This window comes from Leptosomus discolor, chromosome 12 (genome assembly GCF_034619465.1).
Source record: "Leptosomus discolor isolate bLepDis1 chromosome 12, bLepDis1.hap2, whole genome shotgun sequence".
Classification (NCBI taxonomy): Eukaryota; Metazoa; Chordata; class Aves; order Leptosomiformes; family Leptosomidae; genus Leptosomus; species Leptosomus discolor.
Genome location: NC_141402.1, coordinates 13,543,878 through 13,558,942, shown reverse-complemented (window position 1 = coordinate 13,558,942; position 15,065 = coordinate 13,543,878). Strand labels below are relative to the sequence as shown.

General features: G+C 51.7%; 1 protein-coding gene across 1 annotated transcript in view; it reads right to left on the bottom strand.

The window, feature by feature from the left end:
• CD81 (CD81 molecule) overlaps positions 1-15,065 on the bottom strand; it is a 31,894-nt gene that overhangs the window by 3,828 nt on the left and 13,001 nt on the right. Inside the window, exons 3-4 of the mRNA XM_086472240.1 lie at positions 4,229-4,326; positions 1,251-1,325 (exon numbers count right to left, since the gene is read on the bottom strand). Coding sequence (XP_086328366.1) covers positions 1,251-1,325; positions 4,229-4,326 — 173 coding nt within the window. The remainder of the gene's footprint in view (positions 1-1,250; positions 1,326-4,228; positions 4,327-15,065) is intronic.

Genomic DNA, 15,065 nt, shown 5'->3' with positions numbered 1-15,065 from the left:
GCTGAGGCCATCGCTCTTGTATTGGCAAATCCTAAGTTTCTCAGCTTTATGCTCTGATGGCCGAGCACCTTCTCTGCAGCATGCAAAGCAGCAGCCATGAGGTCCCTCCTTACTCAGGCTTCATGTTTTTTTGCTGTTGGTCAGTCTTGGACTCTTCAGGATTCACAAACTAACATCTGCAGGAGGCACAGCCCCTCTGCAAAGGTTAATCAGCTCACCAAAGTTGCTAGGAGACAGCACCCAGCCTGCGTAATAACACGTTTGGCCACCAAAGAGTTTATTCTGGGTAAAGTCACGCTCTCTCCAGTGAATGACTACAAGGGTGTTCCCCTTTATGGCCGAGCTGGTCATCTGTGGCCTATGTGCATGTGAAAGCTGAGCAGCCACCTACTTACACAGATGGCTTACATCTCTTAGTAAAGCAAACACATTTCCTACCCTGCCACAAAGCCTAACCTTGGCTTTCAGCACAAGCAGTCCCCTGCTCTCCTCCAAACCCTCAGTGGCTGAGCAATCAACACCCAGCCAGCAGCATGGCCACCGTTCCCATACACTGATAGCTTTGCTTTTCGAGACCAAACTCCGCCTGTGTGTGAGCACACGTGACCGCAGCGAAGGGAAGGTGAGCAGAGAGGGAAGGTGAAAAGCTACGATTTTCAGTGCCACCCTTCAGCCAACCCCCTCCAGCCAGAGGACCTCACCCGAGCAGTCCCTAGCAGGTGACTTCTGCCCCTGACGTGCGCACAGTATATCGATCAGCAGCCAGCTCAGTCCTGGCAGACAAACAGCCCAAAGCGGGTTAGATGATCCTGGCAAAGAGCAGGAAGCCTCCAGGAATCCCGTCAACGCAGACCGTAGGGTATTCCCTCCCTTCGGGGCCACGCGGCTGGGTTTGCTCTTTTGCTCTTTAGCACCCAGGACGTGCTTTCCTTCACGGCCTCATACATGAATCAACTCACGCTGTGACTGACAGTGTGGCAGCAAGGAGACCCAAGTGAGACCGGGCTATTTTTATTCCAGACATCGCACCATATACCGTAAAGGGCAGGTGTTACCATCAAGTGCTCACATTTCAAGTCCATCAGCCCAGCCAAGAGGAGTTGGGTGACCTGCCCGGGTCACACAGCTAATCCAAGCCCCCATGACTCAGTCCGGGAGCAGCTCACAAGCAGAGCAGCTCGTGCCAGGATCTGCTGCGGTTCTGCCCCAGCCTCCCAGTCCCACCAATGCAGGTTTTGGAGTTGCCTTACTTGGTCTTTGTTGACAAATCCCCAGATTCCAGCTGCAACTTCACAGGCAAACAGGATCACCAGGCAAGTGAAGAACTGCAAAGACAAACCAAGAGAGGGACGCTGAGCATACCTGGCCACAGGCAAAAGCAGCAATTAGGTGGGTAGAGGTGTGGAGCGGCACATCTACTGGGGGAGGAGATCCCAGCAAGGCATCGCCTGACTTCAAACCATTTTCCCTCTCACGCACGTGCTTAGGCCAAACCCATTTTCCTATAACCCATCGGCTGCCACCCCACATCCAGACTTCCCACGGGGATGGCGGAACGGGGCTCAGCAGAGCTCTTCCCACACAGGGACGGGCAGGGATGAGGCTGCCCTGTGCACCACAAGAGACGTGGCTCCTCTTCACGCACCTGCAGGACCATCCAGACAAGCTTCTTGCTCTGCCACAGATGCTCCGAGGATGGGAACTGCCAGTGCAGGGTTAAAAGCACATTTCAGCTGCTGAGGAGCTGCGGGGCGCCAGGGTGTGATTTATGGCCAGCTCTCTTGGCATCCACAGCCCTGCAAGGCTACTGCAGTTTTTTGCATAAATACGAACACTGATGTTTTCCCACTGTCCCACCCTGTTTGTGCAATTCCAGCACTCCTTCCTGCCATCCCTCCAAAGCTTCCCTCCATTCTTTTGTTCAGATCCCGGGATCACGCTGTGACAGTCGGTCTAACTGGGAATGGGAAGCTGTAAAGCTCATACATCAGAGTCAAGCGAGACGGCACGGACAGGGACGCTCCACACAGAGCCAACATCACCGCCACGACAACATCCCCCTCAGTGACTGCTTCCTGAGAAAAGCCCCAAACTGGGAGAGTTGCCATGGAAGTAAAGAAGCAGAAGAGGTGAATGCAGTCAGGGGAGGACAAAAATCACAGTATGAGGTGGGACAACAGCCCCTGGCTCCTGGGCAGTTTCTGTTCCAGACACATTCAGGACATTTTCTTCAGCAACAGAGGAAAGAGGAGTTTCCAGAATGATCCTATGACCTGGCTCTCACGTGCAAGAGCAGAGGGTTATCAGCAAAATGGAAACAGGACTATTGACCCGGCAGCAGGGAAGGACTTTCAACGTCCTTGTCCAAGCCTCGAACAACCAACTCCTGTTTAAACACCTATCTGCCCCTGGTTCTCCAGGAACACCTCTGGGGGACCGGGTCCCACACCCCCCCCGAAAGGAATCACAGCACCCTAAATCAGGGGCACGTTGCCACTGTAATTCCCTGGTTTAGCACTAGGGCTCACTCTTGCCGTGGTTACCCTCCAGCGAAGGGTGGCTCGTTTAGCCCCGATTTGGAGGTACAACGTCCTGCAGGCTCAGTCCTGCCAGCTGGCTGCACAACACCAAGAGGTGCAGCTTGCCACTAGGGGACACAGCGGTGTCCCCGGCCAGGCGGTCCTACGTTCCCCAGACCCTTCCCGAGGCGCAGAGCCCACTCCATGCCTAGCACCTCCCTCAGGTCTTGCCGCTCAGCTTCCACGCTGCCTTCGGCATGGGATTTTGATAGTGGGGAGCCTCCTGGTACCTTCTGCTTTTGCAATAAGCTGATAGTCACTCCATCGGCTGGCTGCAGGAGAGGAGAGAGCGGCTGCTTCTCGGCAACGCCCTGAGGACCTGCCTGGAGATGTCCTTGGAGCACGGTAGGAGCCTTGGCCAGTGGAAAGCGTCATCGTGAGGTGTCTCCAGCCTTCTCTTGGCAAGCCAAGGTGTGAGCAAACACGGGCAGTGCGCAGCAGCTAGAGCTGCTAATTTCAGCCAAAGCAGACGGTTTCCCTGTCAGACCTCAGGTACATTGTACCATCTGCCCTTCTAATCCTCTTTCCAACTTCAAGAGGCAGCGAGGGGTAATTCAGGTGCTGTAATCGCTTGCGTTAACAAAAAAAAGTAATCCAAAGCTGCCAGACCTCGCTACAACCACCCTTGTCAGATTTGTGCGCGGGCTCCTCCCGCTCTCGGCAGCAGTGGTAATGCCTGCAAACTCCTGCAGCAGCTCTCAGCCACCGATGGTCAGAAGTGTTTTATAAGAGCTGGTGAGAAACACCCCTTTCTTGGTGGGAAACAGAAGCAACTAGAGGCAAAGCCATCTGTGAGAGCGAGGGAAAGCAGCTCCATTTCCCTCTGTGCCAGCTGAAGCCGCGCCCATGGGTCACTATACCACCACCAAGAATCTTCCAGCCCCAAGTGCTGCAAAGTCCTTCCCATTTTTTTAAGACTTTTTTTTCTTTCTTTCTTTTTTCTTTTCTTTATTTTTAGTGTTCACCCAATTATTTTTCTTTGCATCCAGTTTAAAGCTGAACCACATGTGAGAACTTGCTTTAAATAAATGGGTCTCCCTTACCCAAGAGGCTTTTGGTGTGGCTACAGTTTATACAACTAAGCTCATCCCATGCCAGGAATCCTGAGCTGCTGTCTCACCTCAAGGACGCCTGTAGCACTTCAGTAATAGATTTTCCAGGATGTACCTAGACATCCTCACTAAGATATTGTGGGAAATCTTTGCTGTTTTCTCGTCCAAACAGATAAAAATAGCAGATGATTCCTTAAAAGACCTGGAATCGCCACAGGCTGCCATGAAACAGAGTGGAAGGGGAAACTGTAGGGGACATCAGGTAAGAAAGAGGGTTTAGCGGGTGCTTGGTAAGACAGACAGACTGCGTGAGGGGGTTTCGCATTTAACAGAGAAAATGAATCTTCAAGAATCCTGCTCTTTGCACCTCTTCTGCTCTGCTACCGGCTTCAGCCTCTGTCCTGCAGCCAGGCACGAGCAGGAGCTCGCAGGCGGGGCAGAGAGGCCTGGCTCCTGGCAGAGGTCAGGCAGTTCCCACCGACGAGCTCACACACCCTCCCAGCCCCAGCTGTCGGAAAAGGCTCCAGCAAGGGAGGCACGTCCCGCCGGGAGGGACACCGCGGTGCTGAGCGGCATCCCAAGCTTTGCACCTCTTACCGTTCCCAGAAGGCACTGAGACTCCTGAATAGCGCCGTAGCATCCCAGGAACCCCACGAACATCATGACAGCTCCGACCGCGATCAGGATGTAGATGCCTGCAAGGGAGAGTGAGAGGGACGCGTTACCGCCGAGCTTTGTACGGCAGCACCCCAACGCCGGCTGGACGTGCCGGGGCCCTGCGGCAGCGGTAAGGCCTAGGAGGTGGGAGCAGAGGTGGCAGCAGACATGGCAGAACACCACAACATACATGAGTCAGATCTCAAAGTGCGTGAAGCTGCTAACACCGAAACTTTAAAAACCCCATCGCCCTCAGAATCAGAGGGCACACAGAGAGCTCGAGCAGTAACAGGCAGAGGATGCAGCAGGCAAGGCAAAGGCTTCACAGCTGTCGTACGGCAGTTCCTGTGGCATATGTACTGTTTTAAATATTTAAGCACAGGAGACAGAAATGATTAGTTAGCATATCTTTTAAAATAAACAGTAATGCCTGTGGTTTATTTATATTAAACGTCATACAAATATTTACCCGGCTAACATTTTAAATACAGACAAGCCACAAAACTAAGGGAAAGGCACTGCTTAAGCATCTCATTTAATATAATCTGGCTTTTGTTTGTTATAGGTTCTTCTACAGAGGAAGACATTTTTTACTTCAACTTATTAAATCTGCAGTCCCCTTACTCCATAACTCATTCAAAGCTTGGAAACTAGGCATTAGAAGGGCTCACGAAAGAGAGGAATGAAAGTTTATTCATCCAGGAAACGAGAGCTTAGCTCAAGGCTTGGGTCTGTTGCTGCTAGTAATCACCGTCGTCTCACCAACCATGAGATGGGTGAGACTATGGCAATGGCTTGGCCTAATACTACAGCTCAGTTGAATTAATTTCCTTTTCCAAAAACACAGCTTTCTCCCGGTGTATCCCATATATTTAGCACATTTTTGGTTAACTAATATTCTCAAGTATTGTGGCTCTACTACTTTACAAGTGGATCTTACCTTCCATTCAAAAGCAATTTGACACATGCAAAAAAACAACCAAAGAAATAATTACAAATGAGGCAAGACTGCAGTCACCATTTTTAACTGTCAGCCAGGAAGAAAAAAATCAGGATAAGAATAAACGTACATGGGGCATCCCAGAAACAGGAACGCAGCGAATCTTGCTAGTGCTTGGGAGACATAGCCCTTCAATGAAATGTTTTCTTTTGCTCTGAGTCAAAATGTTTTTATAGTTATTAATCAGTCCCTCAACTCCCCTTTAGGAACAGCACTAAAGCATAAACAGAGTTCAAGATTAAAACTGCATGTACATGCCCATTGCATTTTAGGTTTTTCTTATTTTTGGCGCTTTTAAACAATCTTCTGGTAACTAAAGTGTCAAGTCTAAAGGGCATGCACTGAGAGTGAGCTACGCCAAGTCAAATCCTTCTCTAAAAAAACAGATGAGCAATAACGGTCTCGGCTTGTTTAAAATCCCCTCATGGACACATCAAACTTGGGAAAGAGTCAACTTTGGCTCCCGCTTCTTCCCTCTTTAAAACAAAAGTCACCAGCGCCCAAAGAACGCCAGCACCAAGGCAAGGGCTGGCTGGGCGAGAGGCGGTGACGGCAGCACCGCCCCAGCGCTGGGACCCTCCGGCGGGCCGGCGTGTCTCCCCGGCCCCGCTCGCACAATGCCTCCTGCTATATTTAGGCGCCGCAGGAGGGAGGAAGCCAGCTGGAGGGGAAGCGCCGGCACAATGGAGCACCCTGACCCCGCAGGAAGCCCCTCTTCACAAAACCCGACGGCATCTGCGGCTGGCGACACCGACATCCTCGCGGCCACGCTGCCGGCAGGAGGAGAGGAAAAAGCGCGAGTTGCACTTCCCAGTGTGCATCGAAGGGGCTCCGGCAGCGCCTGGTAGCCATGAAACCCAACAGGCAACGGGGCTGCTGAAGCTCCTTCACAGGGGATGGGACACCTCCTTGCTTCAAGGTGCAAAGAGAGGGGGGAAAAGCTAGCAAAAGGAACCTCCCAGGAGAGTTTCTTAGAAAGGACAGGCCAGCAGTTGACGTTTCGTGGGCTGGCCTGAAGCAGAATTCGGTATTTTATCCCAATGGCTGGAGTTGACGGGAGCTGGAGCGGCGATGGCAGCCGGGCAGAGAGCCAGCGTGGCGAGCAGCAGGGTGCAGGGCAGAGGGGCCCCAAAGGGGCCGCTGGGAAGGCACGAACGCATCCTGTAAAGTGATGGCTGGCTGCTGGATGCCTGCCAAGCTCCAGAGAGACTGACAGGGATTTTCGGACACTATGTAGTGTCAAGAAGAACAACATACCAGCAGCGGTGTCTCAAAAAAAGGTCTGCTTATTGTCACCAGAATCTGTCACAAGAACCAGCCCTCAGCGCTCCTGCTTGTACCAGTGATGCTGATGGTTTAGGTTTTCAACCCAAACCATGTCAGGTTTTTCCATCTTACAGCCCTGGGTGGCTCCACTTCACGACAGGTCCCTCTGGGAAAATCAACATAGCTTACCCCTCAGTGCAGCAGCTTCTGACTTCTCCTCATGGTAGGTCAGCAGAGAGAAGACAAAGCTGGGCTGGGGGCAAGTCCTTTCAATGTCTGAGAAGTCACCATTCATGCTAACCACCCTGGTAGATGGGTAACAAGCAGATGCCACACATCTGGAGACCAAGCAGCACAATGCTGCAGGGACCCAACAACCAGGTCACTCCCACAGATGGACAGAAGATATTATTCTCAAATTCTTCAAAATCAGTGCTGAAGGCAACTTACAGGCTGAACAAATGTAACTAGGATACACAGAGTCATAAAGCAGCCCGGGCTGGGAGGGACCTCAAAAAAATCATCTCGACCAACCTTTTGTGAGAAAGGGAGTCTAGGTGACTCTAGATATCCAGCACCCTGTCCAATTATATCTTTAAAACCTCCAGTGACAGTGACTGTACCCCAGCCCTGGGGAGGCTGTTGCAGTGAATGATTGTTCTCACTGTAAAAAATGTCTGTCTTCTATCGAGATCATCAGGGAAACATAAGAGCCACTGGCAGCTAGGGAAGTTTTGCTCTGAAAATAGGAGATAAAAGCCCAGTGAGAACCAAAACTGACGGAGGAGACGAAGAGGGAACAGAGACATTTGCTGTTTTATAGAAGTCTTCCAGAGGTCTCTGTATTTGCTTCCCACTGGGATTTGTGCAGCTTCAAAAAAAACTGAAAGCAAACCCGACCTGCTGAACTCCCACCCCAGCCAGGCTGTGCAGACCTCGGACAGACAAGCGAGGTCATGGCTTCCCGTTTCTCTCCCTGCTCGTGCTTTGCCACCTCCTCGCCAGCGCCCGCGCCCCTGCCAAGCGAGCAGACAGCAAGGGGTAAAGGAGGAAGGGAAGAAGACGTGCTCCACGTGTGGCTTCCTGAGCCCAGCGGACGTGACTGGTGGGGTGGGAGCAGCAGGAATGCGCAGCCAGGCAGGGGAGAGGGCAGCGGTGACTGGCCTGAACTCAGAAAAGCACAAAAAAACCCTGGAAGGCTTTTGGGATAAAGGCCAGCTTCATTCCCAGGCACAAACAAGTGGCCGTTATGGAGTCACCTTCTGTTACCAAGGGTCAGAGCACTACAGCCCCTGGGAGGCAACGGAGCGGGACTCTGCTCCACAGTTTATTTAAAAATAAGCACGAAATATTTAATGCAACAATAGCGACTTGTACAATGAAACACCTACAGCGGTGTTTTGCTGAAGGCTGCAAAAGCAAACGAAGGTGACCAAGGCACCCAACCACATGCTTTGGATGGTGTTTGTTTTCCCATGCCCATACTTCCAAGGGGATGGGGCCACTGGGGGGTCTCTGACTCCAGACTGGGTGCCAGGCAGCTGGGGGGACTATTTGACGGCAATCACAGCCCAGACAGGAACGACCAAGCCCTTTTCCCAGAAAGCAGCCTGACACATCTTAGCTTTCATTCCTGGCAGACTACAAGGATGACGGCCAGTGTGGTTTTGTGTCTGTGAGCAAGGCACCTGTCATCCCCATCCTGAATGGCACATTATCTTCCCTGAAGCCGGAGGGGACTCCCCCCAGCACCAGCCTCCTCTCTACATCAGAGATCAGATTAACTCCTGCTAGCCAGTCCCGGGTGAGAAACTCTTCACCAAAGCGGCATTCACTCCAGGGCTCCACCCAAACCGGCACCGCTCCGCACCAGCAAGGATCCATCTGCCTTTCACGTGCCACTTCGCAGCTCATTTGTATTGCAGCCTTCTCGGGGGTTTTAAAACAAGAAATGTCGTTTGCCATAAACGGAAAACAAAATCAGAGAGGTATAAAATGCAAACTGCAGTGCCTACGGTCATGCTGCTCCCTCCAACAACAGCGGTAGGTAACCCTGGGAACAGCCAGAGCTGCTGCCGCGGGTACAGCAAGCAAATCATTTATAGGTGTTCATCGTACCAACGTGCCTCCAGATCACCGAGCAACACTACGGTGCGATTTCTAACCCTACGGCACAGTCCTCTGGTAAGGCACCAGTAAGCAAGATTACTAAAGCTGCCACGTGTACCCAGCCGCCCATGAACTGAGCCATGAGCCGCAGGACCTGTGACTTGGAGTTGGGGAAGTCACAGGAGGACTCGCAGAGACGAGTGGTGTCAATATTGCCTGGAGTCCTCTATCTCCTTTTGAGATGGAGCCTTAAAACAGAAAGCTTTAGGAAAGAGGGCCAACCAGTCTTAGCTTCACCTCCTCGTTACAGAGAGGTGCAGGGTCCTGTCCAAATTCAAAGCAGGAGCACAGCAACTGCGATATGATCTCTTTGCTCAAGAGCATCAGGATGTGACAGTCAGAAAAAGCAGCAGCAGCAATGGACCAAACATCATCCTCCCCTCCTGATACAACCAGGGCAACTGCTATTTTGGGCTGCAGGGATCTCTGAAAACTTCAGCCACATAGAAAACCCCAAACCCAGGTGACTGATAGTAACTGAGCACTTCTCTTTGGATGGTGCTAGGTGGGAAACAACAACAACAACAAAGCGGCCAAGAGGCCAGCTTAGCTCCCAGCTCACGCAGATGATACCTCCATTGAGGGCCGTTTGCCTCTGGGCCAGGTAGGGAGTGGGATGCTCAGTTCTGGGAGCAGGGAAAGGAGAGAAAAAGGCAGTATTCAATGTCAGTACTTGCTCTGGCATTAAAGCAGCATAGCTGGTGCCTGCAGGGTTGTAAAACCCACGTCCTGTCCCTGCTGAGAAGTAAAAAAAAAAAAAAAAAAGCAAGTAGAAACAAACAGACTTAAAAAAAAAAGGACATGACGAAAAACAAATAAAAGGAGGAATAAACAGAGCAGAGTCCCTCTAAAACAAGCAGGGAGAGGGCCAGCCCTCCTCCAGCGCCTCACCATGCTCACCAGAGATGCTGTGCAGCTCCAGGCACGGGCATTCCTGGGCAGCACCCTACCTTTCCCCCCATTTCAACCCTCTCCCAGCAGCTTTAACTTGTTAAGCTAATGGAAGCCAGGCTCTTACCCGAGGTCACCATGGCAATGTTTCCAAAAGAAAAAAAAAAAAAGAAGAAAAAAGAAAAAAAAAAGAACCCCCCCCCAGCATCACGCCATGCTTCCCAGGAAGCGCAGGCAGCTCTCCAAGCCGTGCCTGCCCTCCCCGCGGGATGTGCTTTAAAAAAAAGGGGCCGAGAGCAGAGGGAAGAGGGATTTTTGTGTTTATTCTCCAGACAGAGAGACTCCCGGGGGCGGGGGAGACTCTGCACATCCAAGAGTTTTGCAAGCCTCCGAGCGAAGGAGGGAGGGCTGCAGTGCTTACCCTGCCATGGCTCCTGGCCTGGAGATGCTGAACAGCACGGGGCCTGCCACCACCCCTGCCGCAGGGAAGGGTGGGACCATCAGTCGCAGTGGGAGGGAGGCTCCTTCCTACACCACACCACGAAGCCTGGGAGAACACTCTCACCATAGCAAGAAGGCCTGACCATGACGTGCTTCCTTGTGACTTGGGGGCAAGATACAGGCAGGGAGCAGAAAGCCCCTTCAGGACAGGGTAGGGGTGGGAAAGGGGTGGCTGCACCAGCCAGCCAGCAAGGGAGGGTCTCCTGGACATTTTTGTCCAGCTGCCCAATGGAATTGGCCCCACAGAGCCAACAGCGCTTTCTTGGACATGGGGCAAGAGAGAGGGGGCAGAAAAACAGAGGGTTTGCTGGAAGACGACAACTGGGAAGCCCCTGTTTCTCTCCACCCCCTTTCTCAAGAAAAAAACATGACTGCTCTGCCATTGCCTAATGACTTCCAGATGGAGCAAGTGTCACAAAGCATGGAGAGCTCTCCTGGGGCTGTGTGACTCACGCGGGGAGGTGAAAGGCTGTACACGCTGCCCTTGTCTGCAACAACAAGGCAAGAAGGAAGCAAAGGACACACCTCCGTCAGAAAGGAGAAAGGGAGGTGGAGAAAGCCCCAACCACCCACCTCGTGCACACACCTATACCCCAAAACGACTCCCCACAGAGATGCCACAGTCAGATTTCTTCTCCTCTGCCTACCCAGGAAACACTGGAAGGGGAATTGAGTTTTGTAATGTCAGCATACCCACGAGAGCTGAGAGAAGGTCTACTGCACATCTCCAGGACTGGGATGGACGATGGCGGCACAGCACAGGAGACCAAGGCTGGAACATACCAGATCATCCTCTGCTGCCCCAGACCACAACATACCTGGACATCTCTATGTGCCCTGGGGACTCGCCCAGTGACAGAGCCCAAATCCCACTGGAGGATTTCTTGTGGGCTTTGCATTGCTTAAATGCTTGGCAGGTTTTCAAAGGAAAACTGGGAAAGCTATGGGTTTGAACAGCTCTGTGGAGCAAGAAGCCACCTTTGGCACAGGTCCCCAGTGGCAGAGCCAACAGGAGGGGACAAAGGAGGAGGACAGCCACATTATTTGTAGTCAGAGAGCGCTGAACCCAATATAACCTGATACCACCAATTTACAGCCTTAAGTTGTAACCAATTTCAGTCTGCAGAGTAAATGAGTCGCAGGAGTTGGTCATGATGAAGGCAGACTGAATTGCAATTAAATACAAGTTGTTTTTCTCATAGAAATTGAATTCGATGATAAGAATACAAAAAAGAGGATTGTTTTCATTGTCATACATATGGTGTAAGCCAGACACTCAAGAGAGTAGTAATGACAGTCTTTTACCCCAAAACTACCATTTTAAAAAGAATTCCACTACTATTATTGAAGGAGATGATCTGAAAGGGATTAGAGGAAAATCTAGAACCAGTAAATCTCAGCCTTTTTTTCTTTAAAGGATTAAATAATTAAATTGCCCCTAACTGTAAATAAGTTTATTTCCAAGACAGAAAAATGCATGTACTTCTATTAAAAAAAAAATCCACATAGCTATTATTTTTTTAATAATACATTTTGCTCACTATGGGTCAAGGCCAAATGCAAACCTTGGTTTCCCCTCCCAAGCACGCAAGCCTGGCCACAGCTCATGTCTTCACCAGCAAACTACCGACACGTGGAACCTGGAAGGAGCAGAGCACAAACGGGCAAGAGAAGAACGCGGTGCTGAGCTGGCTGCGTGCATCTGCAGGGATCGCTGCATCGCCTCACACCAAAACTGGGGGTGTTTTTTTGCTAGTGTTTATTACAGGACCCAGAGACCAGGGCTCTTGGGCTCTCCTGTAGCCCTTTCACAAGAAGTTCAGCAAAAGATTTGCTGTTGAGTCTAACCCCATGATATACAGAAGTTGGCACCACTTTGAAAGATGCCTAGTATTTCTGGAGGGATGGAGAAAAGGACGGGAGCACGAAGAGAAACCAAAAACTCCCCAGTGCTCACGGCAGGTCACTGTAGCACTGCTGGCTTCCAGAGCCTTTCCAACACACCAGAACTTAGAGCAATCCCCTCTGCAATGAAAACCTCTCTGAAACCCTGGAAATTTCTGCTTTTTGTCCAAGGCGGCCCTGAAAAGCCTAATTAAGAAGAAAGCTGCTGTTACGGATAGAAAGGACAGCTTCTCCACAACCACTTAGCCAACACAAGTCTGTTTGGATGACATGCTGGGGTGCTCTGCACTGCTGGCCACATCTGGGACCCAAGGCAAGAGCGGCCAAAGCATCCTCACATGCCGTAGGGACAGCAGGCAAGCCCCAGGTGTCCCGATCCCTGCCCACGTATGCACCGCTGCTTGGCAGTCCCTCCTCTCTGTGAGGGTCAGACCCCCCTGAGGCCAGTAAAGCCTCATGACAGTAGTTCCAAAAATCCTGAGGACACCCACAAAAGCTTGCCAGTGATGGATGTCATGCTGACTTCAAGGAGAGGCATGCAGATGCAACTGCGGTTCAATTCAGATGCATACTTGTTTGTGAGAAAGACTTCAAAGCGTCCCTGTGCTTTCTGGCCCATTTCTTCCAGCCCAGTCTACGTGAAAAGCAGCTTGAACTCATTTCTAGGGCAGAAATCATTATCCTGGATTGTATTTGTATGGAGCAGGATGGTGAAGAGAGTCTGTGATTCACCTTGTCAGAGAGCCTGCATTCCCGTTAGCCAGCCTCCCCGCCAGCACCACCGCAGCACACCGTTTCGCAGGCACGCTCACGGCCTTAAAATTAGCCCAGAGCCACTGCTGCCCCCAGATGCCCCCCCCTTGCCTCCCCCAGGCTTTGCTGTCTGACCTGCTCGGGAGCCAGATCCACAATCATCAGCCTGGTTGCCAGGGAAAAAAAAAATAAAATAAAACCCCCAAAACCCTGTTGGCTTTCTATCGGGGCAGCGATACCCAGCAAGACGGCAGAGAAAGGGAGCGGCAGCAGCAGCCTCGGTGGCCGAGTAACTCGCCACTGCATGCCTCTCCAAAACCTTACACCCCTCCCAAGGAGCGCCGGTGCTCCAGGGAGGAGGCGCTGCCCAGCAGAGGATTTACTAACAAAACACAAAAAACCTAAACAGAAGCAAAACCGACCCCCTCCTCACTCCCAAAGCTACACGGAAAACCGCACCCCAGCTCTGGATGCCTTTGCACTCTTCCTCCTGGCTGGCCCCGCTCCCAGGGCCGAGCTAATTAGAGCCACGGGTCGTGTCACCCTGTCACTTGCTGCGAGCAGCTGGAGGCAGATTTCCTATTTTGGATCTCGCAGGCGAGAGCCAAGCCGAGGCCGTGGGGCTGACGCTCTGCTCCTCACTGGGCAGCTTCAGGGAAAGCACAGGGAGGGCAGGCAGCAGGGGTGAGCACCCGGTGATGCTCCCAGCGCACAGCCGGCCCAGCAAGGGGGGAAGGTGAAACCCAGGGGTGGGGATTTAAGGCAGACAAGAGCCAAGGCTTTTGTCCCCAGCCTGCTGAAAGCATTTCACCTGCAGCAGCCATCTCTGGGCGTCACATAACCAAATCCTTGAAGGATGGGGAACCTGGCTTTCCCCTGTCACATTATCTTCACTATCGTCTCACCGAGATGAGGCAAAAGCAAGAAGCCCAGTGTCATTGTCCTCTTCAAGATCCCCAGGGGCTCTTAAAAGCAGTGACACAACAGCACTAGCTTATTGTGGAAAGATCAAAATGCTCCAGTTTGTACCAGTATCTGCAGAGATGGACCAACTCAGCCTTTTCCCACGGCTCTCATAACTCATTGAACCACAGTTTTGTTGCTTTAAAAATGGTGCTTTATGTGTAGGGTCAATAAATATCTAAGAGGTGGTTAACCAGTTGTTAGCATCCAACTTGTCAATGCCTCTAGCTGTCCTGAAGGATGTTTTCTGACCTGCCATCAATACCTTGCCCATCCTCCAGACATGCAGAGCACTTCAGATGCAGTGTTACACAAGGGCAAGAGGCAAGAAGGATTTTAGTTTTTCAACTACAAATAGCAAATAAATGCATATTAGACCATAAGCCTAGCTCAGATGAAGAGTATTTTCCTTCATAGTCACAAAAGCATGAGACTACTGTGCTACAGCTATCCCCATCCCTGGTCCCTCTTGGTCTTACAGCACTGAAGCAGTTAACTTGCCATTTGCTGAAGCATTGGGTCCACGGCCAAAATGGAAGTGCCAAAAGCCAAGGCAGCAACAAGTGGTTAAGGGGATCAGATGGTTTGCGATCCGTGCTGAGGAAAGGCCCATGAACAACAGCTCATTTAATAACCTCCCAAGCCAGCCCACAAGACAACTTGTTGGATGCAGTGCCAAAGAGCTGGGAGGGTGGTACCGCTTGTGGGAAACCCCAATCCCAGGAGCTCCCTCCTCGCAGGCTGGAGAGGCGAGGGGGGAACAGCCACCAGTGCCCGCGGGGGCTGCAGGAGCGGTTGCTGCAGCGATGCAGTCCGGCTGCGGGAGAAGCTGAGGGCAAGGATCACTCCTCTCCTCCTGCAGCAAGCTGAAGGCAACAAGCCTCACATTTGGTACCCCAGTAGCTGCCCTGCTCCCCACATCCTCCCTCTCCCACTTCCCCATTGCCATCAAATCCCACACGCTGACTGGCTGTGGTAATCTATTTTTCCTCTTCTTTAACACACACACACCCTGGGAAAACAGCCTTTAACAAAACAGCTCCAGGGGAAAGGACACAGAAAGAAACCAGGAGACACCAAAGCGCTGCTTTCCCACTCCCTCTCCTTGCTAAGTACAAACCCCACAGCACAAGTTTTCCTCCTCCAACAGTTTTTATTGCTTCCCGTTGTCCTGCAGTGCTGCAGCAAAGCCTGGCCAGCCTTTAAAAGCCTCCTGACAGATCCCGGGACCAGTGCCCCACGCCAGACACCAAAAGAGTGGTTTGTGGGGGGGCGGGGGGGGGCAAAAAAAAAAACAACAACAAAAAAAACCCAAATCAAAACTCAAAC